General features: G+C 34.4%; 2 protein-coding genes across 3 annotated transcripts; one reads left to right on the forward strand and one right to left on the reverse strand.

The window, feature by feature from the left end:
- Nucleotides 1–2,123, reverse strand: pfdn4 (prefoldin subunit 4). The gene is made up of 4 exons (XM_051880306.1): nt 1,933–2,123; nt 1,137–1,244; nt 916–1,056; nt 1–365 (listed from the first exon to the last, which is right to left on the reverse strand). Exons 1-4 carry the CDS (start codon nt 1,957–1,959, stop codon nt 234–236), a joined length of 408 nt encoding a protein of 135 aa, XP_051736266.1. The 5' UTR covers nt 1,960–2,123; the 3' UTR covers nt 1–233.
- Nucleotides 1,938–26,040, forward strand: bcas1 (brain enriched myelin associated protein 1). Of its 2 annotated transcripts, XM_051880298.1 has the most exons (17): nt 1,938–2,020; nt 2,879–2,920; nt 7,167–7,262; nt 8,010–8,067; nt 8,647–8,722; nt 9,626–9,957; nt 11,455–12,573; nt 14,245–14,403; nt 15,721–15,780; nt 16,300–16,335; nt 17,201–17,392; nt 17,544–17,618; nt 18,122–18,160; nt 19,313–19,435; nt 19,539–19,622; nt 22,233–22,439; nt 23,257–26,040. In XM_051880298.1, the coding sequence occupies exons 4-17, from the start codon at nt 8,029–8,031 to the stop codon at nt 23,320–23,322; spliced, it is 2,607 nt and encodes an 868-aa protein (XP_051736258.1). In that variant the 5' UTR covers nt 1,938–2,020; nt 2,879–2,920; nt 7,167–7,262; nt 8,010–8,028; the 3' UTR covers nt 23,323–26,040. The 2 variants fall into 2 exon arrangements, with proteins under 2 accessions (XP_051736258.1, XP_051736259.1); XM_051880299.1 differs by lacking the exons at nt 17,544–17,618; nt 18,122–18,160; nt 19,539–19,622.

The following is a 26,040-nucleotide window of genomic DNA, read 5'->3' on the forward strand; positions in this document are numbered from 1 at the left end:
TAAATGTTTTGCCTCTTTTTTTTTATTTTTACATCAGTGCCTCTCTTTCTCTCTTCCTGGATGCTTCATTGACCCAGCCCCAAAACCACTTGCAGATAATTCACTAAACATAACATGTGAAATGCAACAAACGTCACCAGAGTAAACAGGGCGAGAACTTGTTGTTAGAGTAGAAATGTCATATCCTGTTGGAGAATGACAGTCTGTGAGGTCAAGTCCACATGCGTGAGGTTTCAGCTCTCTTCTGCCTCTAGATTGATGTTGTTTCCAAACTTGGCATATAATTGAACCTTCAAATCTCCAAGCACCTCCTGTATGGATGACACACGACCCTCCAGAGCTTTGATCTCGTCCTGCAGAGCTTCCTGTGGATACCAGAATATCAGTATGGAAATGTTGAGTGGTAAAACCAGGGTTCAAATTGAACACTCGGCAAGCAAGAAACACAAGTAAAAATTTATTTTGCAAAGCAAAGAAAGTTAGAAGCCAGTTGGGTCATCCAACAACATCAAGATGCTCAACCATTTTGTGTTAGGTTGCTTTGTACTTGATTTGCTGCAAGTATGCAAGGGAAAATAACTAGATAATATGAGCAAAAAGAAAATATTCTTTTATGAAATAAAGCATAATACAGTGTCATGGTCAGTAGAACTAAGTACATGTATTTACATCCCTCATGCAATAACCTGAGGTTAAGTCTTTATTCGAAGACACAATGCTTGTAGTTCATGGAATCGAATCTCATGAGATTTGAACCTATAACCTTTCCAGATCTTTATCCACTAGTCTACAACACTTCCAAGGTTTTACAGATTCTGCGGTCCAGAATGTGTACGGCTAACTAGCTCTGCGGGATACATAAAAACACACACACGGCTCAAGTAAAGGCTCATGGTTTGGTTTGGGTCATGTCACCTTTGCTGCCTCCAGCATTTCCTGTGTCTCCTCTTGAGAGTGACTGATGAACACGTCTCCGATCTGATACGGGATCAGCATTGCATCATCCTCACACATCATGATGTCATCACTGGCATCCTCTAAATTCTGTAAAGATTTCTATAAAAAAGTAAAAAATATCAGCATCTGCCTGAACAAAATGCAGTCTAAAATGTTTAAAAATCAAACCGTCTATTTACCTTTTTGGCCTCGATTTCATCTTTCAGTTCAGACATCCGATTTGTATTTCTGGCAAACTTGTTTATCTTTTGCTGGTCTTCAAATGTTACATTGACATCTTCAGCTGCCTGTTATGATTTAAGAGATTTTTTTTTTTTTTTTAATCAAAACTGTGCATTAAATCACATTTATTCCAATATAAACAAATCTTATAAAGTATTATATAAAAAGCACTAAAAAAATAATGCCACACAATAATTTTCTTTGCATCCTGTATCTGTAAACATATGAAGTGCCATTAAATGACATTATATAACATTAAATAATGGCAAAACTTATATGATGTAAAAAGCACTCAGCAAATAATTCCACTCATATCATAGAATAGCTTGCTTGTTTGTGTGTGTGCGTGTGTTTGTTAGAATCATAGATAGATGCATTTCTATCTATGAATATATATATTTTCAAATAAAGCCGAAGATAATATAGCGTAAAGCTGTAACCTTATAAGCATACAGTGTCATAAGCAGATATTGACTTATGAGAAGAGTAACACATGAGCTACAAGAAAATGTACAGCTGTTTACAGCAGAACGATGAATGTAAACGTAAATAATAAGAGTTAAATGTCAATATGCCAGACAATCATGAATAATTTTGACGTTAGCCATCTAGCTAATGAAAATAAATAATCTCCAGCGTCCCTCAACTATCTCGTGCACCTATTTAGATGTTTCTGCACCACTAACATGTTACTAAGCAAGCACAAAAATACGTCGGGAATCTAGAGAGAAAGCAATTTATGTGAACTCATACCACTCCTTTCTTCATGGTGGCTGCCATCTTGAACGGGAAGCGGAGTCGGACTGCGTGCACGCGCGTGAACGGCGGCTGAATGGAGCACGTGGGTATTCATGAGTTTATTGCGTGGTTCTGTTGCCGTTTCAAAAATGTAGTACTTTTATGAGCGGAAGAATGAAATATAACGTTTGACTGTAATAACCGACTTAACAAGCATTTCGTTTTTCTTGAAATTATCCATAGTTTCTTTGTGGTTAGGATTTTCAGAACACTTACGACATCTTCTGGACAGTAGTAGCCTAGATTTATTTCCACACAGATTTAAATACATTGTACTTTTATGTCCCAGGCAGGGTTTATTGAAAATGAACCTTTTATTTACCTTTGTTGACCCTGAAAAAATTACAGCTGTTATTTCCATCCTAACCGAGTTTTGCCACTAAAAACATTTATCAAACCTTGTTGTAGGCCTACGCTAGCCTACTTGTTTAAAATCTAAAAATCCACAGGGCCAATCCTGTATACTTACATTCAACTTCACCATTCTCATAGGAATCCAACATTATAACAGACTTGTCTAGATTATTTTAAAGTCTGTCATTGTTGTGGTTATTTTTTGTTGCTCATGTTATATTTTTGAGTCATTTTTAAACGAATGACTACATTTATTTATGCATTTTAGGATTTCCTATATGCTTTCCTATATATCTAATGCATTTTCAGACACAATTGAACCTTTGTATTGCTAAGCAATGTGGCTAAATCTGGCCTTATGTGTTTGTATTGTGTATGTGGATGTGCAAATATATTGTATAGCACTATGTGAAGCGACCTTGAGCTATGGAAAGGCGCTATATAAATAAAACTTCTTCTTCTTCGTAAAGGATCTCAAATTATCTTATGTTTTTAAGAAGTGCAAGACAGGAAATGATGACAGAATTTGGTGAACTATCTCTTTCAGCTTCAGGATAAGCATGTGACCTGAGTGTCCAACGTTCCTGTGGTAAGTAAAACAGTCAAGCCAGACACAAGCTGTTGAATATTTAGTTAACATAATGACAGTGGACACAACCTGACTGAACAAACTCACTGTGGTTGCTAGTGCTTGAAGCTTCTTGAACATCCTTTTTGTAAACAGTGTTACGCCTAAAGACAAATACTGAGAGAATTTTCCCCACTTTTCCCAACCTGACTGTCATTACTATTTGTTTATAATTCTTTTTTAATAGCTATAGTTAATTTACATTGAGTATGCATGCCAAAATTATAATTCGATAAATATGAAACTATTGCATTCTGTGCAGCCTTTGAGCTTAATGAAAACATTTGTCGTTTGGATAATTTTGAGGAACGCCTTCAAGGTTTTCCCGAGGTTTTTCACTGTTAGCATGTCGCAAGAATTCCTTTCATGGTGGCAGATCAAGTTCACAGTGACCACAGAGGAATTTGCGTTTCGCCCCCAGTGTGTACATTTACAATGTGACTCTGTATCCATGAACGGCGCTTACATGACAAAATCTCACTCTCTGCTGATCTACTCCTTTGTTTGTTGTCATGCTTTCTGTTGAATAGGAAAACACGGCACACTGTACATATTAGAGTTTTGTTTGACATTTATTTTATGAGATGTTAAAGGGTGTACAGTGCACTTTGGCAAAGCGAGAGGATTCCTCAGCTCAAACGACCATGTGTGAATCAAATAGTTGCATTTACTGCCAGAGGACAGTCTGAGGATTGGAGAATGAATAAAACGTGGGAGATAATCAGCATATACTGTATAGGACAGCCTGTATTTATGCTTGTGCAATGAAAAGAATTAATATTATGTCGAGAAAAATATCTTAAAGGTCAAGTAGATTGGTAATTTATGATAAAACAATCAAGAATATAAGCAGGGATCACAATGACATGCATTTACTGTCAGTTATTCTGTGGTTACATCACAGAATTAATACAGTAAACTTGATCTTTGCTACTGTTGTTTGCAAAAATAGTATTTTATTAATGTCACTTAGTATTCCTCCATTTTCCAAATAGTCTAAGAATGAGAGAATCATTGTCAAAATCTGTTAATACAACATATTACAAATTAGGTCTGTTAATCAATTAAAAGTTTTATGTTGCATACTCTGGTGGTCAAAAGTTTGGAATAATTAAGATTTTTTAATGTGTTTGAAAGAAGCCTCTTATGCTCACCAAAGCTGCATTTATTTGATAAAACATGCAGTAAAAGCAGTAATATTGTGAAATATTATTACATTTTAAAATAACTGTTATATATATATAATATATATATACACAACCCGAATTCTGGAAAAGTTGGGATGTTTTTTTAAATTTGAATAAAATTAAAACTAAAAGACTTTCAAATCACATGAGCCAATATTTTATTCACAATAGAACGTAACAAATGTTTAAACTGAGAAATTTTACAATGTTATGCACAAAATGAGCTCATTTCTAATTTGGTGCCTGCTACAGGTCTTAAAATAGTTGGAACGGGGGCATGTTTACCATGGTGTAGCATCTCCTCTTCTTTTCAAAACAGTTTGAAGACGTCTGGGCATCGAGGTTATGAGTTTCTGGAGTTTTGGTGTTGGAATTTGGTGCCATTCTTGCCTGATATAGGTTTCAAGCTGCTACAATCAAAAGAGTTCATGATTGTCTTTGACATATTTTTCATTTAATATTGCTCTAAAACTTTTATATACCTTTCAGCATTCATAGTGCCTTCCAAAACATGCAAGCTGCCCATACCGTATGCACTTATGCACCCCCATACCATCAGAGATGCTGGCTTTTGAACTGAACACTGATAACTTGCTGGAAGGTCTCCCTCCTCTTTAGCCCGGAGGACATGGCGTCCGTGATTTCAAACAAGAATGTCAAATTTGGACTCCTCTGACCATAGAACACTTTTCCACTTTGAAACAGTCCATTTTAAATGAGCCTTGGCCCACAGGACACAACGGCGCTTCTGGACCATGTTCACATATGTTCATATATTTGCATGATAGAGCTTTAGTGGGCATCTGCAGATGGCACGGCGGATTGTGTTTACCGACAGTGGTTTCTGGAAGTATTCCTGGGCCCATTTATTAATGTCATTGACACAATCATGCTGATGAGTGATGCAGTGTTGTCTGAGGGCTCGAAGACCACATGCATCCAATAAAGGTCTTCGGCCTTGTCCCTTACGCACAGAGATTTCTCCAGATTCTCTGAATCTATTGATGATGTTATGCACTGTAGATGATGAGATTTGCAAAGCCTTTGCAATTTGACGTTGAGGAACATTGTTTTCCACAATCTTTTTATGCACTCTTTCACAGATTGGAGAGCCTCTGCCCATCTTTACTTCTGATTGACTCTGCCTCTCTAAGACATCCCTTTTATAGCTAATCATGTTACAGACCTGATATCAATTAACTTAATTAGTTGCTAGATGTTCTCCCAGCTGAATCTTTTCAAAATTTCTTGCTTTTTCAGCCATTTGTTGCCCCCTATCTTGAGACCTGTAGCAGGCATCAAATTTGAAATGAGCTCATTTTGAGCATAAAAATGTAAAATTTCTCAGTTTAAACATTTGTTGTGTTATCTATGTTCTATTGTGAATAAATTATTGGCTATATTCATAATAAAATATTTTCAGTCTTCAGTGTCACATGATCTTTCAGAAATCGTTCTAATATGCTGATTTAGTGCTCAATTTTTAATAATATTACTTATTATCATCAATGTTGAAAACAGTTTTTGCTGCTTAATTTGTTTGTGAAAACTGACACATTTTTTTCAGGATACTTTGATGAATAAAGGTTCAAACCTTTTGTAACATTATAAATGTCTTTACTGTCACTTGAATCAATTTAATGCATCCTTATTGAATAAAAGTATTAATTTCTATTTTTTTTTTTTAAGTTCTTACTTAGCCCAAACTTTTAAATGGTAGTGTATTACGGTTTCCACAAAAATATGAAGAAGCATAACTGCATATTATTACATAATAATCAGAAATGAGCAGTAAATCAGCATATTAGAATGATTTCAGAAGGTTCATGTGACACTGAAGACTGGAGTAATGATGCTGACAATTCAGCTTTGATCACAGGAATAAATTACATTTTACAATATATTCAAATCGAAAACAGTTCTTTTAAAATGTAATAATATTTCACAATATTACTGTTATTATTGTATTTTTTTATCAAATAAATGCAGTCTTGGTGAGCATAAGAGGCATTTCTCCGAACATTAACAAATCGTAATTATTCCAAATGTTTGACCGCAAGTGTAATATATTGATTAATTATACAACATATATCATTATTTGCTGAATATTTGCCTTAGAAATCAAAATATAGTTTCCATGTCATTAAACATAAGCCTTCCATTTGCCTACAGTCCACAGCAATCCATTTACAAATCTTTTGTATTTAGATTCACTTTATTTTACAGTCTGGAGCCGATGACTGATCAATCCCAGGGTTTATCACAGTACATCAAAAAAAAATTCTCTTTGTTTGATGATGACCTTAAATTGATCAGTTTAACCGGCTGTAAAGATCAGATAATCCAATCAATAAACCTGCAGTGAAATCCAGAAGTTTGAGACCTCTTTGAAAATCTAGTTTCAGTAAAAAATTGTGAAAATTTATTACAATTTTAAACCGTTGTTTTCTATGTGAATGTATTTAAAAAATGTAATTTATTCCTGTGATCAAAGCTGAATTTTCAGCATCATTACTCCAGGCTTCAGTGTCACATGATCCTTCAGAAATCATTTTAATATGCTGATTTGCTGCTCAAGAAACATTTCTGATTATTATCAATGTTGAAAGCAGTTGTCCAAACTTTTGAATGGTAGTGTAAAAAATGGCACCAAAATATTATAATTGTAGCCTTTCTTGTTATTCACACTCTTACATACATTATGTTTGTCATAATGTATTCTGCAAGTGAGGAATCATTAAATAAATAAAGGCTTAGTTTTGTAAGCTTGATATCATGTACTCTGTACTCTGTACTCAAGCCCTGGATGAGAGTCATACTGCGCAAATAAACTTTTTTTTTTGCTTTGTATCCTCTACACACATCCTGTTTGGGGCCAACCACACCTACAAAACAGACTCGCCCATGAGACCTGTTCTCAGATCAGCTTGACACTTTCTCTGTCTCAGTTCTTTGAATGAGTGGATGATACTGTCTGATGCCTTATCTTTAATGTGTGTTATAATCCTGTCACTTTTTAGGTGGAAAAGCTCATCAGTGAGAAACAAAAGGACATGATGCTGAGTTCATCAGTGCGAATGGGTTCACAGGCCATGTCTCATCCACAGTGTCTTGAGGTAATAAGTTTTGAGCCCCACCCTCTCTTAGGACAGGTATATGTGTACACACACAGGCTTGACAGATAGCAGACCGCTGGTGATTACTGTAATCGAGGTTTGGAAACTGTACACAGACTCTTAATTTTCAGTTTGGGGCACAAGACAGTGGAAAGGTAAATGCAAGTATTTTCAGTATGTACAATTATATTTAAGTAATATAATAATTAGAAGTATTATTTAATATCTTAATAACTATCATCCCAGTTTGGGATTGAACCTACAACCTTCACAAAACAAGTCAGAAGCTGCTCCACCCTGTAGCGATGCACTTTTGTCTTGTTTTCAAGTATCTAAACTTTTTTAAATCAAGATATATTTACTTGAGAAGCAGTGAATTTATGCTTTAAAAAATATCTGCCAATCTTGTAAGAAAAATAAACTTAATTTAAAGGGAAAATGATTATTTTTCTCACGTCATTGGCAAACTTATTCTTTTTTTTTTTCAGCTTAAGGTCACTTAATTTTTAGAATATAAGACTTTGAATAAAAAAAATCTTAAAAATCTTAAGGAATTGCATCTTGATTTAGATATTTGTACGGAAAATAAGACAAAAATACTGAGGAAGAAAATGATTTTTTGCAGTGTGGGACTTTTAGTGATCTTATTGAATTCAACCCTTGTAACAGACTTTAGAAAAAATATTTAGTGGATATTTTCCTCATATTAATATGTGCTTTGCATAATGTCAATGCCGATTGATTCAGTTGCTGACTTGAAGTGAAGATGGGGAACGAGCAATCAACTCAGAAAAAACGGCAGAAGGTAAATTTAATTTTTGATTATTATTATTATTTGTTTTGTAAGCAGTTGACATATAACATTGTTTTATTACCTTATCTTAACAGAACTTTCTTTTTCAAAGCATCAATATTGTTTAAGTTAAATATATATACAAGAAAATGTTATATTTAGGTGCTTTTCCAGCATTTAAATAATATTGTAAGCTTGTTTTTAGCAATGTCATAAAACACATTGTTAAAAGTGCAAATATTCTATATAGTCTTAAAACTATTTTGTTTACATTTTTAGATGATAGCAAATGTTTTCAATGTGGCAAGTAATTTCATGTCAGCTATGTGTTTGTTTTGGTAGATATTTGTATGTAATTTTGATGAAGTCAGATTATAAATGATTTAATATAAATGATTACAACTCTTTTTCCATTTTCTTAAATAATTCTGTGGGCAAGGTCTTTAAAAATGTGAAACTTTCTCAGCTAAAGATGATCATGTGATAGTGTGTTTACTGAGACAGCTTTGCATATTTAAACCAAGGCACAATGATTCAAACAAAAATGTAAAATAACATCAGATCATAAAACTAACCAATGTCATTTACCAGACCAATGTTGAGAAAAAAGTCCAGAATGGAGAAATGAATGGACATGCAGTCCCGACTCCAGAAGTAACCGAACCTGGTATGTATATGATATGCTGCACATTTATTTTGTTTATGTGACTAAACGTATCGGTAACACTTTACAATAAGGTTTCATTTGTTAATATTAGTTAACTACATTAGTTAGTAGTTTAAAATCAAAAGTTGTACCTGTTAACATTAATCAATGCACTTTGAGCTAACATGAACATGAACATTTTTATTAACTAACATTAACAAGGTTAATAAATGCTGTAAAAATGTATTGCTTATTCTTAGTTCATGTTAACTAATGCATTAGTTAATGTTAACAAACTAGACCTTATTATAAAGTGTTACCAATGTGTCTCCCCTCATACTCCCAAAGTAAAGATCTGCAACAGTAACTTCAAGCTAAACTTGCTGGCATTCACATTGTTTGGATTAACTCAGCAAGTCGAGAACATGGTGCAAAGCTCTGTATAAACTTTGGGTGTTGTAGCCAGATGCATGGTGGATAAAGCAATGTTTAATTTGCGTTTTGTATGCATTGCAAGTTTGTGGTGGCTAACACTTTCACAAAGCCTTTATGGAAGAGAAGTGTACTCACAAGTACATTTTCCATGCTCTTTGATTGTTGAAAGACTTGCTGGATGTGAGTGATATATATCCCACAGAACAGATGCATGCATGTAGAAATAAGGCCAGAAACACACTTTATGCAGATGCATGTGCACAGTCCTGTTGAATATGCTTGTGTAACTTTGGCGGTAACTTCAGGACATGCCTTCAAATGTTAGGACCATTAAATTGGATATAAATAAGGCCTAAGCCATAAGAAGTGGGTGTGGATTATGATTTATTATTGGTCAAAAAGATTATCAAATTGATAACTAAAGACAGCATAGATATTATGTGTCCTTGTGCATTGCATACATCATTTCTTTTATTTTCTTTTGTCTAGTGGCTAGCAAAGAAGCAACAGTGAAGCAAAAGAGTGAAACCCCACCAGTGGTCATCAAAAATGAACCAAAACCACCAGTAAAAGACGAGGTAGACAGCAGTAAACCCAACGGACCTGCACATGTGGAAACAACACCTGAGCAAAAAACGACTGTCACAAAAGATGCAGAACCACCCAAAAAAGCCCCAAAGCCCAGTGAAGATGAGGTGACCAACTTCTTTGGTAAAATGTTCAAAAAGAAGAGCGAACCTGCGAAACCTGCGTCAGAAAGCAAAGATTCAGTCGACGCACATCAGGTCACAGCGGTGGATCTGAAAATTGACGTGCAGCCTGTGAGTAGAAGTTGCAAAGTTGTTCGTTTATTATTTTACTAATTCAGTATCATTTCTTCTTTTTTCCGGCCACTTGATTTCTCTGTCCACAGTGAAACATGGTTGTATTTTAAACATCAAGTTGGCTTTGATTTGTCACATTGCACAGCATTTTTGCTATTAGTGTGGACAGAAAAATTATTTGAGTCACACTTTAGATTAGAGTCCAATTCTCACTATTAACTATTAACTATGACTTTTGGAAGAAACTATGACTTTCTCCTTTCATATGAACACAATCAGAGATATTTAAAAAAAAATTCCTGACTCTTCCAAGCTTTATAATTGCTTTATAATGTGATTTTGAAGCCAAAAAAAGTGCATCCATCCATCGTAAAAGTACTCCACACGGCACCAGGGGGTTAATAAAGGCCTTCTGAATGGGTTTTTGTAGGAAAAATATCCATATTTAAAACTTAATAATCTAAAATAACTAGCTTCCAGAGGACGACCATATTGAGTAACCTCTGACGCGATGTATGACATAGTATTTAGGAGTATCATAAGCTTAGGCGCCTCTCGCAGTCTAAACAAATAGGGCTTGGCAACAAACTCAAGTTCCTTTTCTCTTATATCGAAATCCCCCAACATTTCTCTTTAAAATTCCTCATTTTAGACGTCTAATTCGTGACCGGTGTTTTGTTTTCCTCTGCGCTTCATCATTACATAATGTGTCAGGTCAGAGGTTACTCTTCCACCACTAATTGTTGCGTACGACCGTCTGCCAGAAGCTAGTTATTATAGTTAACAAAGCTTTAAATATGGATTTTTTTTTTTTTTTTAAATACCCATCGTTTCACTTCAGAAGGCCTTTATTAACCTCCTGGAGCCGTGTGGATATCTTTTATGATGGATGGATGCATTTTTTTTGCTTTAAAATCGCACCCCCCAATTCACTGCCATTATAAAGCTTGGAAGAGCGAGGATATTTTTAAATATATCTCTGATTGTGTTCATCTGAAAGAAGATAGTCATATACACCTAGGATGGCTTGAAGGTGAGTAAATCATGGGATAATTTTCATTTTTGGGTGAACTAACACTAAGTTTAGGTAAGATTAAGGGATGTAGAATATGGTCATGCAGAGTAAGGCATTAATATGTGCTTTATAAGTACTAATAAACAGTCAATATCCTAGTAATATGCATGCTAATAAGCAAGTGGTTCATAGTGAGAATTGGACCCTAAACTAAAGTGTTACCATTATTTGACATCGGAAAATATAGTATGCAGTATGTAAAAAAAGCTCGAAGCAGATTCATCATAAAATAAAGAATGTTTTAGTATGTTATTAGAAAATGTCACACGTGTTGTTATTAAACTGTGCTTTAGCTCATGGTTATTTTTGGATGGATACCTGAAGTGTTCTGCCGAGCATCTACCAGGTAACAACTAATCCTCGTAAATTGCAAAAATAGTGCATTCTGATTCACATTTACCAATTTCTCGTTCCAAAAGGAAAAAGTCTTCATTAATTCAGACCAAAAGGAGATTCTCAAGGAGGTTGCGGAGAAGCTTAAACTGCAACTGGTTGACGCCATTCCCGCACAACACGAAAGCCCAAGCTCATTGACAAAGAACATCTCAATGGAGTCATCAAGCATGAATGTTGAAGCCGAGACATGCTTGGAGGCCCTGCCAGATTTGCACGCTAAACAAGAACCAGTAGCTGTTGCTGAAGAACCACTAAGTGAAGAACCAGTTACAAGAAAAGCCAGTGAGGTACATCTGAAGTCTGAAGAACCACCAGCGGTTGATGCTAAGGTTCCAGAAGATGAAGAACTTAAGGATGCTGAACGGGCCTTGTTAGAAGACAAGGAACTTATTCAAATTGTTGAAAGCATAATATCAGATGAAAGGGAAGAATTAGCATGTGAAAAAATTCCAATGTGTGAAGCTACCAAACATCTGATTGATGAACTTGAACCTATTTCCAAAAAACTGACGAAAGTAGCTGATGAAGCTGATAGTTTTATTGTGCACGGCATGTCTTCAGTTGTAAAATTAGCAGTTGATACTTTCGAGGTCTTGTCTCCTGTTGAGGAACCAGTCGTTGGAACTGAGGAGCCATTGCTAGTTGCTGAAGAAATAGCGGCTATTGTTGAGGAAATCTTGCAGATTACTCAGGAACAAGAAACAGTGAGCCATGCAAATGAAACAGAAGAAGTCCTAAGGAACAATTTCAAGGAGTCATTGGTTGTTGCAGAGGAACCATTAACAACATCTGTGGAGTCAGCGCTGGTTGCTGAAGAAGAAATTTCCCCTGCCGCTTTCGAATTTATCTTAGATGCTAATGGAAAGGCAGCTGTAGATGAGGAAAGTTGGGTTATTATTGAGGAACCGGCTCGACCACTGTACATCTCTGCCCATAGTGGACGTTCAAAAGAACCTGCGCTCACTAAAAGTAAATGTAATTCAGCAGAATCTACTCAAATTCTTTCCCAACTCAAGTCCATTTGCACTAAGGCTTTAGAAGATGCTTCCTATAAGCCGCTCAGTGTAGATGTATGTGCTGATGAAAGCACTATTCACATTACAATTGAGGTTTGCCCGGATGAGTTCACATTTCTGAATAAGGTCAGTTACGACACCGATGTTCTTTCAACGAGAAAGGCACTGCATGGACAAACTCACCGCATGCAATTCACTCAAAATGTAAACGTACTAGCTCCTTTCCTCAAGATGCCTGTCATCGATTAACACACAATTAACATGAACTGTTCCTGAAAGTGCCGTCGAAACTTACTACATCAAAAAATAACACTTGAAAGTTTGTTTGCATGTTGGATTATTGTGTTGTCTCTAAATGATTTTTTTTTTTTAAAGTTTTTGAAAGGAGTCTCTTACGCTCACCAAGGCTGCATTTATTTGATCAAAAATACAGGAAAAACTGTAATATTGTAAAATATTTTTTACAATTTAAAAGAACTATTTTCTATTTTAATACATTTTAAAATGTAATTTATTCCTGTGACCAAAGCTGAATTTTCAGCATCATTACTCCAGTCTTCGGTGTCACATGATCCTTCAGAAATCATTCTTAATATGCTGATTTTCTGCTCAATTATTAATAATGGTTCTTACAATTATGAATGTTGAAAGCAGTTTTTGCTGCTTAATATCTTTGTGGAAACTGTTAGCATATTAGAATGATTTCTGAAGGATCATGTGACTCTGAAGACTGGAGTAATGATGCTGAAAATTTGGTTTTGCCATCACAGGAATGAATAAAATTGTATAATATATTAAAATAGAAAACAATTATTTTATATTGTAATAATATTTCACAATATTACTGTTTTGCTGTATTTTTGATCAATTAAATGCAGCAGAAGAGACTTCTTTCAAAAACTTTAAAACATCCTAAAAAATGCTGAGTTAAAAACAAGTTGGTTAGTACATGCTGGGTAGATTTATTTAACCCAACTACTGTTTAAAAATTACTATATTGCTGGCTTAAAATGAACCCAAAATAGGTTGTAAATTAAAAATTTGTTACATAATTACTAGAGGCAACAATAATAATCAAAATGTGAACATTTATTAATAAGCAATTTAATAAATGTTTATTGTTTCATTATTATTCATTAAACTTTTGTTAATAAATGTTAATTTCCAACATATTTTGGGTTCATTTTAAGCAAGCAATACAGTAATTTTTAAACAATAGTTGAGTTAAATAAAACTACCCAGCAGGTTGGGCAAACATTTAACCCAACCGCAGGGTTAAAACAACCCAATCGCTGGGTTTGTCCATTTTCAACCCAACTTGGGTTGTTTTTAACCCAGCATTTTCTAGAGTGTAATTATTTCAAACTTTTGACCAGTAGTGTAACTGTCTCAGACATAAGTATTTGTTTTGTCTTTTTCTTGTTTTAAATTTGCATGAAATGCAAATAACATCTAGTAGCTAACGAAGAGCTACTGTAACTGTACTCCAGTCATCAGCACCCACATCACAGTTATATCTGTGACATGCTCAACATTAAGCCAAACACATACTATAATATAAATATGACACATTTTACTGTAAGATAAAGCACATGCAGACTTTAAGTCCAGCACATTGCTGAATATCAATGAGTGAGGGGGGGGAAACAGGCGTTAATAATAGGATGATTGTTGGTGCTGGCTCGAGTAGGCAGAGGCATGGATGGAATTGTGCCCCTATTTCAATGCATCTATTGCACATCAGCTGTAAGGGTTGTAACACATTTCCAAGGGCTAATTCTCTGGATTTTTCTATAGGATCCAGTGGACATAAAGACCAGCACAGAGCCTGAGCCTGAGCCGGAGCCGGAGGGTGAAGCTCTCGAACCCAGTCCTGTGGAAGTCACAGAAGAAAATAACCCGCCAGAGGACATTAAAGCAGCAGAAAAGTCAGTTATGAACTTTTTCAAAACATTTGTAAGTACAAATTTAATTATTTTCCTTATAATTTAATCATTTAAACTTTATAAGTTTCTTTAAAATGACATTTATATTTATGCATTCGACAGATTCAGTCGTTTCAGTGCATTCAAGAGATTTTTTTATTTTATTTTATTTATTTTTTTTGAGGGAATTGAACTCATGACCTTGGTGTTTCAAGTGCATTGTTCTCTCAATTGGGCTATGGGATGCACCGATATGAAAATTTTGGCCGATACCGATAACCAATTCTTTATATTTGAAAGCTGATAACCAATATATTGGCCGATAAATCTAAATCAAAATTTTTTATATAATTTTTGAGTGCCTGATTAAAAAAACAAAAGTCTCAGCATTAAAAGCCAGGTCCCAAGCACACAGTTATAATGTTCTCATTATAATATTATGTAACCTATATGAAAGACTTGAGCTGTATGTTGCACTGTATTTTCCTTTTTGAAGTGATTTTTAAATCATATTTCAAGCAATTCAAAACCATAATGGCAGACAGTGTGCATCTGAAGTGTCTCAGCTGAAGGACATAATCCATTATTTATCGGCTTTAATATATCGGACAAATTTTCTTATCGGGCCGATAACGATAACATTAAAAATGAACAAATATCGGCCGATATGGTGGCCGATATATCGTGCGTCCCTAATGAAAATATTTTTTTAAGGAAATATTACTGAGTGTGCAGTGTTTATATAATATATAACTTAAAGAGAATAGCAAGAAGGTGTGTATTTCTGTATAACTGACCCCTATTCAACAATCTAGACTTGCTGTACCAGACCACAATGATGCATTTTTACTCCATCATTGTGGTATTTGTTACACTGCATCTTTAATCTGTTAAACTATCCTTGGCACTCTGCTAAATCAAGCCTTTGGACATGTCAGACTGTGGCAGTCTTTTGTTTGCTGCATAATGTGAGCTCACAAGGGAGGCCTGTGCGTTTGGAGTTGTGATGTGCTGTGATAAAGCACGGGTAGGCCTACGCCATCTCCAGAGGACAAAGGCTGACTCAATATGAGAAACATGTTCAGAACGGTCCCTGCCAGGGAGCTCTTTGTGCGCCTGTGGCAAAGCGAGTCCGTCTAAACTGCGTCTGGGGTTTGACAGACAGGCATTATCCTCACAAAAGTTACATTTTTGATATCTCAATCTTCATCTCCATGCAGATGAGCAGGCCCGGCTTTCTGACATGGAGTACCTGAAGGAGCAATATATGCTTAAACATGCCACTCTGACGTTTTTCCACAGTCACTCTAATGTTAACTTGTCTCCATTCTCTTTTCTGCATGCAAAGGTCACTCCGACCAAAACAAGCAAAGAAGCCAAAGCCACTCCTGAAGCTTCAAAAGAACAGGTAATAACACCTTGACTGGCACAACACTACTCATTCATATTCATGAGCTTGTTATGTTATGTTATGTTATGTTATATTTTAATTATTAAAATTTGCAATTTTTTTACTAATATTATAATATATTATGCATATATATTTATATATATTTCTTTTTTTGTAACTTAAATTTTATATAAATATTCACTTTATGAAGTTTTTGTTCCAATCTGGCAATCTACAGTATCAGTATACTGTTGAAGGTTTTCAGGATTGTTTTCAGTTATCATTATAGAGCTGAGCATTTTTAAAGTGACACCCTAAATTCTGTTTATCAGACCTTTTTTCATTGGACTTCAGCTCTGCGGCACATGTATAAATAAAGCATGATGAATAAATTAATACAAATGTATATAATCAATATTAGTATTAGTATATTTTATAATCAATATTAGTAATCAAACTTAAGATTACTTTGCAAAAAAATATGTATGATTATGCAGATGATGCTTGATATTTATTGTCCTAATGTTTGTTCCTCAGTCACAGAAAGAGACCCCACCAGCACCATCAACAAATGTGAGCCGTTTAATATTATGAGCATTTTAATATATATGAATGTAATTATAATATTTATATTATATTATATTATATATTTATATAATTATATTATATATATTAATATTTCACCCTTTTACACACACACACACACACACACACACACACACACACACACACACACACACACACACACACACATATATATAGTTTATGGGGATTAATAATTATCAATAACTAATAACTATAAACCAACATTTGGTCCATAACTACCTTGATTCTACGGAGTCATTCAGGCTGCAATCCTGTTACTCATTCTAGATTTTTTTTAAGTATTTTTAAAAAAATGGAATTGTAAAATTGTATTTAATTTTTCATGCTTATTTACATTATTTTGGAAAATAATTAAATGACACAGTTCAGAGTAAATATATCTGGACATCCTAAAAATAAATAAACAAATAAATTATATATATATATATATATATATATATATATATATATATATATATATATATATATATATATATAATATAAAACAAAATTTAGGATGTCCAGATATATTTACTCTGAACTGTGTCATTTAATTATTTTTTTTTTTTTTAATTGTTGTTATTATTATTATCTATTTATTTATTTATTTATTTTTGCATGAAGTTTGCAACCCCAATAAGAAAATTAAGGATGTCCAGATATATTTACTCTGAACTGTCATTTAATTATTTTCCAAAATAATATATATATATATATATATATATATATATATATATATATATATATATATATATATATATATATATATATAGGTGGATGGATGGATGGATGGAAATGTATACCATCTGCTGTTCTGTGCTTTAAATAAAACCAATTGCACTCTTTTAATCAGGTACAGGAAGCACCCAAGGCCCCTCCTCCACCTCCCCCTGCGCCACCTAAGATGGAAAGTAAAGCAGAGCCGGTGGTAAAGAAAGAGGAAACATCTGCAACAAAAGCAGCGGCAGCAGCTGCAACAAAAGCAGAGGGCTCTGCCAAGACCAAAACTAAAGACAGTTCATTCAGCAAACTCTTCCGTCCAAAGGTAAGCCCAGACCTGGCAGGAGTACATGTAGGTTACAATAAACCACATAAATAAAGCCTTTCTCTTTTTGGCTGTGTGGTGGGCCTTAGACTCTTATACTTTATATGCATAGAGTGTATGTGGCACACCATAACAGTAATGTGAATTTGAGGTGTTGCTAGGCAAGGTGGTGTCAAAAGTTCAGGCGGCGACAACCAGTGGAGCCAGTGCTAAGACATCAAGAGTGGTAAATGATAACAAGCATAGGCTATTCTGATATTAACAAAACTGACCCCATTTCTTTATCATAACTCCAGACATGCAAATTAATCCAAGGAGCTACTATTATTTTTCCCTTTTTGAGAGAGCTATAATATATAATATTCTGAGGTATAAAATGTGTTTGCAATGTTTTCACACATAGGCATAATACATTATGCCATTCAATAAGCGGAAAACTCATTGAAAATAATGAATGAGTCACTGAACGTCCATTATGGTGACATCATGTTGACAGCAGCCATTACCTCATGTCACAACAGTCGGCCAACTAAACCATGTGCTTTGGGTTCCACTGCTCTCCATTCCTCCACTTCATACTTACATCAGATTTATTCAGCGACTCGAGGCTCATGTAAAGGCTTCGTGTAACCAGTGACTCAGTATTTGTCCTTGCTAAACGGGCAGTGTAAAGTGCCATGGGAACTGTAGATTACTGTAAAATTAATGCCAATATTTGCTTGCCTGCAGCCTGTTGTGGTTGAAGAGAAAAAGCCGGTTGAGGTACAGGTAAATATATTTAGCTGATCGATTGTCTCTTTGTGCACGGCACGGTGGTGGGACTGTCTTCCTAAATAAAATCCTTTGTTTACTATTTACGCACTTACATTTACATACTTGGCACTTTCTATAAACAGGGTATAAAACAGTGTTGCTTTACTACTGTGTTCTTCTGAGAGAGAAGACATGTTAGATGAAGTATCATTGAACATAGAATGGTGAATTTTATGTTAACATGTATCCAAATTTTACAATGAAAAGGGGCACAGCTTTGACAGAAACTATTAAAATAATCTACATTTTACACAAATTAAATTTTGATCTTAGATGGATGGATGGATGGATAGATGGACAGACGGACGGACGGACGGACGGACAGATAGATAGATAGATATTTCTTTAGCTTATGGGAAATATAAGTTTATCAATAACTATAAACCAACAATAGAATCTTGAAATATTGATTTGTGAGTAATTTTAGGATTTTTATTTAGGTAATATATGTTTTTTTTTTTTTTAATGAAACTGTTCAATATTATATATATATATATATATATATATATATATATATATATATATATATATATATATATATATATATATATATATATACATATATATTATATTTATATTTAATTTATAATTTATTATGTCTGAATTTTGTCAATGAAATTTTCCAAAATTATTTAAATAAGAATGAAAAATTAAATAATATTGTAGAGTTTCATTGTATGTATGAGTAAATGTATCCAGTCATAATAAAATATTAATTAAATATAAATCTAATTTAAATTAAATATATATATATATATATATATATATATATATATATATATATATATAATGTGTGTGTGTGTGTGTGTGTGTGTGTATATATATTATGTTAACAAAACTTCAAACATGTCTGGATACATTTACATATATATAGAATTTAAACATTTTTTCACTGTTTTATACCCTCATTTTGGAAAGTGCCACAAGAATAAGAGGCTCAGACATACACATCAAAATGCAGCAGTCAGTAGTTAAGTTAGATGTTATCTGTTTTAACCTCTCCACTGATGATTCACAATCATTTGACCTCCTTCTTAAACCCTCACACTGTTTTTTCATTTATTGTTATAAAAATAATCTTTTTCTGCTCTTTCTCTGATGCACCAGGTAGACGCATCTAAGAGCAGCACCCTTGAGGCCGCTGCCAAACCTGAAGAACCTCCAGCGCCAAAACCAGAAGAAAAGAAACTAGAGAAAAAATCGACTTTTGGAAACATGTTCAAACCCAAGGTAAACCTCAGAATAATTAAAGTCCAGGTACATGTGTGAGTGTTTCAGATTGTGTTTCTGCATTCGAGCACTGCATGCAATAACAGATTTGTGTGAATTTGAGGTACTGCTAGGCCAAGTGAGCACTAGGATCCAGGCAGCCACGTCTAGTGCTGCCGCCAGCATCTCCCTCATGTCTACTCGATCGGTAAATGGCACTATACAGTGGCCATTCTTGCATTAACCAAACTGATTGATTTTGTTGCCCTGCTCAACCTTACATCTGACATGTGTGTTTGTGCTGTCTGTATATGTTCCCTAGCGCATTTAATCGATTTTTACAGGGTGAAAAACGCATATATAAAGGCCGTTCACACCAAGAACATTAACTATAATGATAACTATATTAGCGTCCACACCAGCAGACGATATCGTTCTGTTTATTCTAAGCACGCACTGCAGTTTATGTCATCTGACGCTTTAAATGTTTGAGCTCTTTAAATGATCCTGATTGGCTTTCAATGTTTTTATCATTCATCAGCTGGAAAAAAATTGTTCTGAAAGTGATTTCAACAATATCATTTCTCGTCATACTTGTGATGTGGACTCTGCTATTCTTTTATATTTAGAACGATTTTTAGAACTATATCTTTATTGTTATCGTTATAATTATCGTCCTTGGTGTGAACAGGCCTTTAGTGGCACAGTTATTAATCGAGTTAATATTTCAGCAATGTTATATAGCCTGTATGGACCGTTTTCTCAGTGATTAATTTCAATTAAAATCCTTTAGTCCCATATCTTTCTTTCTTTCTTTCTTTCTTTCTTTCTTTCTTTCTTTCTTTCTTTCTTTCTTTCTTTCTTTCTTTCTGTGACAGTGTATTTGAGATATAGATTTGGAAATTATTGGTTGTCCGTGGGTTGATTTATTTGATCACTATGATATATTGTGACAATTTTTTGTATTGCACTTATTTGGTTTTTTTTTTACTTACTTAATATATTAATAATAATGTTTTATTTTTTAATATAATTCATATTATATATGTATATTATATGGATGCTTGTTTCCGCCACTAAATAAAAAAGGTAATTGCGACTTTTTATCTCGCAATTCTGACTTTATAACATGCAATTGCGAGTTATAAAGTCAGAATTGTCAGATATAAACTTGCAATTCTGAGAAAAAACGTAAGTCTTTTTTTCCTCACAATTGCACATTGTAACACGCAATTGCAAGTTTATATCTCACAATTCTGACTTTATAACTCGCAATTCTGACTTTATAACTCACAATTATGACCTTATAACTCGCAATTCTGACTTTATAACTCACAATTATGACCTTATAACTCGCAATTCTGACTTTATAACTCGCAATTATGACTTTATAACTCACAATTATGACTTTATCCCCCAGTTTCACAGACAAGGCTGTCCTAGACGAGCTAGTCCTAGTCCTAGACTAAAATGCATGTTTGAGCTGTTAAGCAACTTGTACTGACATATCTTAAAATATGTCAGTGCCATTGTTTTGTTTCAAGATGCACACCAGTAATGTTTTTTTTCTAGGGTACGTTTATAAAAGTTACTTAAATATCCTAATTGAACTAAGGCCTAATCCTGGTTTAGGCTAAGCCCTGTCTGTGAAACCGGGCCTATATCTCGCAATTCTGACATTATAACTCGCAATTTTGATTTTATAACTCACAATTCTGACTTTATAACTCACAATTCTGAGGAAAAAAAAGTCAGAATTGTGAGATATAAACTCACAATTGTGAGAAAAAAGTAAGAATTGTACTTTTATTACACCTTTATTATTTAATATTTCACGGTGGAAACAAGCTTCCATAATATTAAGTATATTTAAGTATTAAATATTATATATAAATAATTACATGATTGAAAATTTAGTTTTTAATATATATGTAATATTTTATATTTAGTAGAATATTACATATTATATATTTTTATAATATATAAAATACATTTATTAATAAATGCTTGGGGGTGGTAAGATTTTTTATGTTTTTGAAAGACGCCTCTTATTCTCATCAAAACTGCATTCATTTGATCAGAAATACAGCAAAAACAGTAATATTGTGAAATATTATTACAATTTAAAATAACTTAAATCATTCTAATAGGCTGATTTGGTGCTCAAGAAACATTTCTTGGTGACGCTTTACAAGGTTTCATTTGTTAACATTAGTTAGCTACATTAGTTAACATGAACTAACGCTGAAAAATACTTCTAAAGCATTTATTATTCTTAGATAATGTTAATTTCAACATTTACTGATACATTATTAAAATCACAAGTTGTATTTGTTAATAAAATTCAATGTACCTGAGCTGACATGAACTAACAATGAACAGTTGCATTTGTATTAACTAACAATAATAAAGATTAATAAATACTGTAACAAAATGTATTGCTCATTAATGCATGTTAACTAATGGGACCTTATTGTAAAGTGTTACTCATTTCTTATTATCAATGATGAAAACACTGCTGCTTCATATTTTTGTGGAAACCATCATACACTTTTTTTACACTATTTTTTTTTTTTTTCATTCTTTGATGAATTTAAAATACAAAAGAACAGCATTTACTTGAAACAGAAATCATTTGTCACATTATAAATGTCTTTACTGATCAAAACTGTGACCTTGCTGATTCAAAAAATATTAATTTCTTTAAAAAAATACTGACCTTAAACTTTTGAACAGGAGTGTACATAATATAAATTATAATGTGCACAAAACTTCAAAATTCATCTCATTAACCACCGTTCATTTATATCAACACAAGGCACCAGAACCCAAGAAGGAGACACCAGCTCCACCTCCTGTGGCAGAAGCCGCTCCAGCCGTGAAGGCCAAAGAGGAGCCAAAACCGGCCGCGCCAGCACCACAAACGGCCCCGGACAACAAATCAGTCGGAAGCACAGACGCCTCGCCCAACATGCCACGAAAGCTGGAGAAGAGGAATTCCCTCCAGCTGTTCTTCAAAAACCTGGTTAAGTAAAAATCCAGAGATAATCGAGGGCTAGTGAGTTGACAGAGGACAAACATGTCTATGTAGTTTACCTGTTCAGTTGCATGTAGTTTGCCAGTTAAATGCTGTTTGTAATTCTGTCCGACGTCTAACCATCCTGATGATTTTGGTATTGTTTGCTGGCTGTTAATCTTCAAACATGATCTTCGAGGTGATGAACATGATACAAGAATCAACAGTGTATGACCACTAGATGGCCTCAATTACCAACATCTAGATTAATCAATTCCACATAAATATGAACTCTTATTTGTATTGCGCTTTAATAAATGCTAATTAAAATATTTAAAATGATTTTTAAATATCATTAGATTAAACTGGGAACAAAATATATGCATATGATATTTTATTATTGCATGAAATCTAATAATATTGCATGAAATCTCATAATCTAAATGTGTTATTCTAATCTTTGTTGCAATATTTGTTTTTTTTTAGCTTCTTTATAAATGAAGATAAATTTGTGTTATATAATATAAATATAATTGTCCACAGTTATAGGCAGTTTCAAGTGGGATGATCTCAATTATCTCGGACAAAAGTATGATGACAACTAAAGCATAATAAAGCGCACAAATTCACCATTGACTACAACTAAAAGGGACGTGTTGGAGCAAGATCCACTGTTGATTATTTAGCAAAAAAAAAACAGCAGTTGTCAGACAGGTTGTGAGGGATTTTGCTTCAGGCACCATTACGGACGAGCAGTAAAAAAACAAACACTTCCTTGCTAAGTTAGGATCACTAATGTTGCGTTATGCGTTGGTGTGTCTCACAGGGCCAAAAACGCCATTCTGATGCCGGAGTGCAAACGGACCCTGTGGCACCCGAGAAGTCCAAATAAAGCCCCGCCTTTGTTTTGATCGCTCATCTTTGCCAAAACGATTGTGCATATGCAATAGGCCTACATATAAATCACCCTCAGTTTCATTTATTTGGTTATGAGGTTGACTCTAAATCTGAAATCATGCCATGAATCATGGCTGAACCCCCATGCATTTAAAGAGAGCGGAAGTAAGTGCAACGATTCCCTGTTAAGCAAGTGCTACATGTGTTTTTGACAGGAGGGAGGAACGTCTATTGTTTTCCCACAGAGAAATGTGTCAGAGTTAAGTGATGTCATAAGATGGAAAAGTGAAGGTGAAAATGTAATCCCATCTAATATAAACTCCCTTTTCTTTATTTTCTGTGCATGTTAAAATGTAACGGTATGTAAAAAATTTTAACTAACACTACTCATCTTACGTTGCATTGCGCATTAAAACGGTTGCATCACGTTAAGATGCCTTTTCACCGGGACAAAGTAAATAACATGCGAGTTTGCGCATGTAAAGTATTTAGTATTACATAAAGTATTTATTTATGTAATCATACACTATCTGGTTGTAAAAACAATGACCCATCGTCTGCTTAATTCAATCGGCGTTCTCACTGAAACTGCAATTAAATTAAAATGCAAAACTTCTGAATCGTTTTAGGCCCTGTCCCAAATGGCACACTTCATATGCACTTACGGTCTAGTGGACTTAAAATGGCCGCCGCATGGAGAAGGGTCTGTCTGCGTCCTGCAATACTACAAACCATGCCCTACAAGTTACGCCTCCGACAAAGAAACAAGCGTGAAGGTCTTTGACTAAAACAATCTTTTGAAGTATTTTATGTTTATGTATGACATGTTTGTAAGGCTAACTTATATTGCTCTCAAATATTACTTAAAGGGATAGTTTCACCAAAAAATGAAACTTCTGTCATCATTTTCTCACCCTCAAGTTGTTCCAAACCTGTATGAGTTTCTTTCTTCTGCTGAACACAAAAGAAGATATTTTGAAGAATGTCGGTAACCAAACAGTTTTGGCTTCCGTAGTATACCATTGACATCCATAGTATTTTTTTTTTTTTCTCATACTATGGAAGTCAATGGGGTCCATCAATTGTTTGGTCTCAAACATTTTTCAAAATATCTTCCTTTGTGTTCAACAGAAGAAAGAAACTCATACAGGTTTGGAACAACTTGAGGGTGAGAAAATTATGACAGAATTTTCATTTTTGGTTGAACTATCCCTTTAAGTATGAAATAACAGCTGTTAGTAAAATGAAATGATATAATCAAATACAGACCTATGGTAATTATAGCTTAAAATTTCATAATTAAAATACTTTTAAATCTGAGTAAAAGCAAACAGGATGACTTACGGTGTCTGCTGATCAATGTAATAGGATCTGTATGCTTGTCACTAGGTGGCGATAGTGAAGCTTAAAAAGCAAGGAAAGTAGAAGAAGAGAGGTACTAGTGATGATTCTAGAGGGAGGTGCTAATTGGCTGTTTCATTGTAGGGGGCATAATTTGTAGTAGGGGGCTTGATTTGTAGTAGCGGTGTGATTTGTAGTAGGGGCGTAATTTGTAGTAGCGGTGTGATTTGTAGTAGGGGGCGTGATTTGTAGTAGCGGTGTGATTTGTAGTAGGGGCGTAATTTGTAGTAGGGGGTGTGATTTGTTGTAGGGGGCGTGATTTGTAGTGGGGGGCGTGATTTGTAGTAGCGGTGTGATTTGTAGTAGGGGGCGTAATTTGTAGTAGTGGTGTGATTTGTAGTAGGGGGCGTGATTTGTAGTAGGGGGTGTGATTTGTTGTAGGGGGCGTGATTTGTAGTGGGGGGCGTGATTTGTAGTAGGGGTGTGATTTGTAGTAGGGGCGTAATTTGTAGTAGGGGGCGTGATTTGTAGTGGGGGGCATAATTTGTAGTAGGGGGCATGATTTGTAGTAGGGGGCGTGGTTTGCAGTACTGCAGGATGCAATCAGACACATTTGGAGGCATGCGCGTATCCTTTAAGTCCAACGGACTGTAAGGTGTCGTCCCATTTGTCATATTAGGTTTCAGAAGAGTGCTCGCGAGCGCCCCCTTTGTGGTCGATATGCACCCTCGATGCACACTGAAGCGAGCTTTGCAGTAGACTTTTACCCGTCAGTCAAAGTGGCGTAACATCACGAAAGTGCAGACTCCTAGGAAGACCGTGAGTAGAGTGCCATTTGGGACAGGGCCCTAATAGTTCCATACAAATCAAAATTATTTATTTATACCTTATATCAATCTCAACATTTGGACACCATATATTACATATTGGTTATTTTTGTTCGACCCAGTTTTGTAAAATTTCCTCTATAAATACCTAACAGATTATAATAACTTTTCAATTATTGTCTTTTTTTTTTTTTTTTTTTTTTTTGCTTGGCCGTCCAGTTCTCACCAGGGGAGACTAAAGGAAATTAATCTATTTACATGTTCTTTCATGTTTTTTTGTTATTTCTTATTTTCCGAACACATCACTTGCTATTAGAACATTTATATAATTATGTTATACAATTATGCAATATACAATGTACATCCAACTCTCTGCTGCCGTCACATGTGTTTTATGATTTTCTTCCTAATTTTCTCTACATTTGTAAAGAGTATGGGCCTAATTCAGAATTCAGACTATATCTATGAATCTTTCTCCTTTGTTGCATTTATGTCTATTTAACCGATTTATAAAAATAAAAGAATCATTTCTCTCTTCTGTAAAA

Source organism: Ctenopharyngodon idella, chromosome 22, assembly GCF_019924925.1.
Source record: "Ctenopharyngodon idella isolate HZGC_01 chromosome 22, HZGC01, whole genome shotgun sequence".
Taxonomy (NCBI): domain Eukaryota; kingdom Metazoa; phylum Chordata; class Actinopteri; order Cypriniformes; family Xenocyprididae; genus Ctenopharyngodon; species Ctenopharyngodon idella.

What these genes read in the sequence shown, in the direction of transcription:
- pfdn4 (XM_051880306.1), bottom strand. Translation starts at nt 1,959, where the DNA reads ATGGCAGCCACCATGAAGAAAGGAGTG. An exon ending in CCACCATGAAGAAAGGAGTG is followed by an intron (nt 1,245 to 1,932) that starts GTATGAGTTCAC and finishes AAATCATAACAG; the next exon opens with GCAGCTGAAGATGTCAATGT. An exon ending in ATGAAATCGAGGCCAAAAAG is followed by an intron (nt 1,057 to 1,136) that starts GTAAATAGACGG and finishes ACTTTTTTATAG; the next exon opens with AAATCTTTACAGAATTTAGA.
- bcas1 (XM_051880298.1), top strand. Translation starts at nt 8,029, where the DNA reads ATGGGGAACGAGCAATCAACTCAGAAAAAACGGCAGAAG. An exon ending in TGAAAATTGACGTGCAGCCT is followed by an intron (nt 9,958 to 11,454) that starts GTGAGTAGAAGT and finishes TCGTTCCAAAAG; the next exon opens with GAAAAAGTCTTCATTAATTC. An exon ending in GAAACATGTTCAAACCCAAG is followed by an intron (nt 19,436 to 19,538) that starts GTAAACCTCAGA and finishes TGTGAATTTGAG; the next exon opens with GTACTGCTAGGCCAAGTGAG.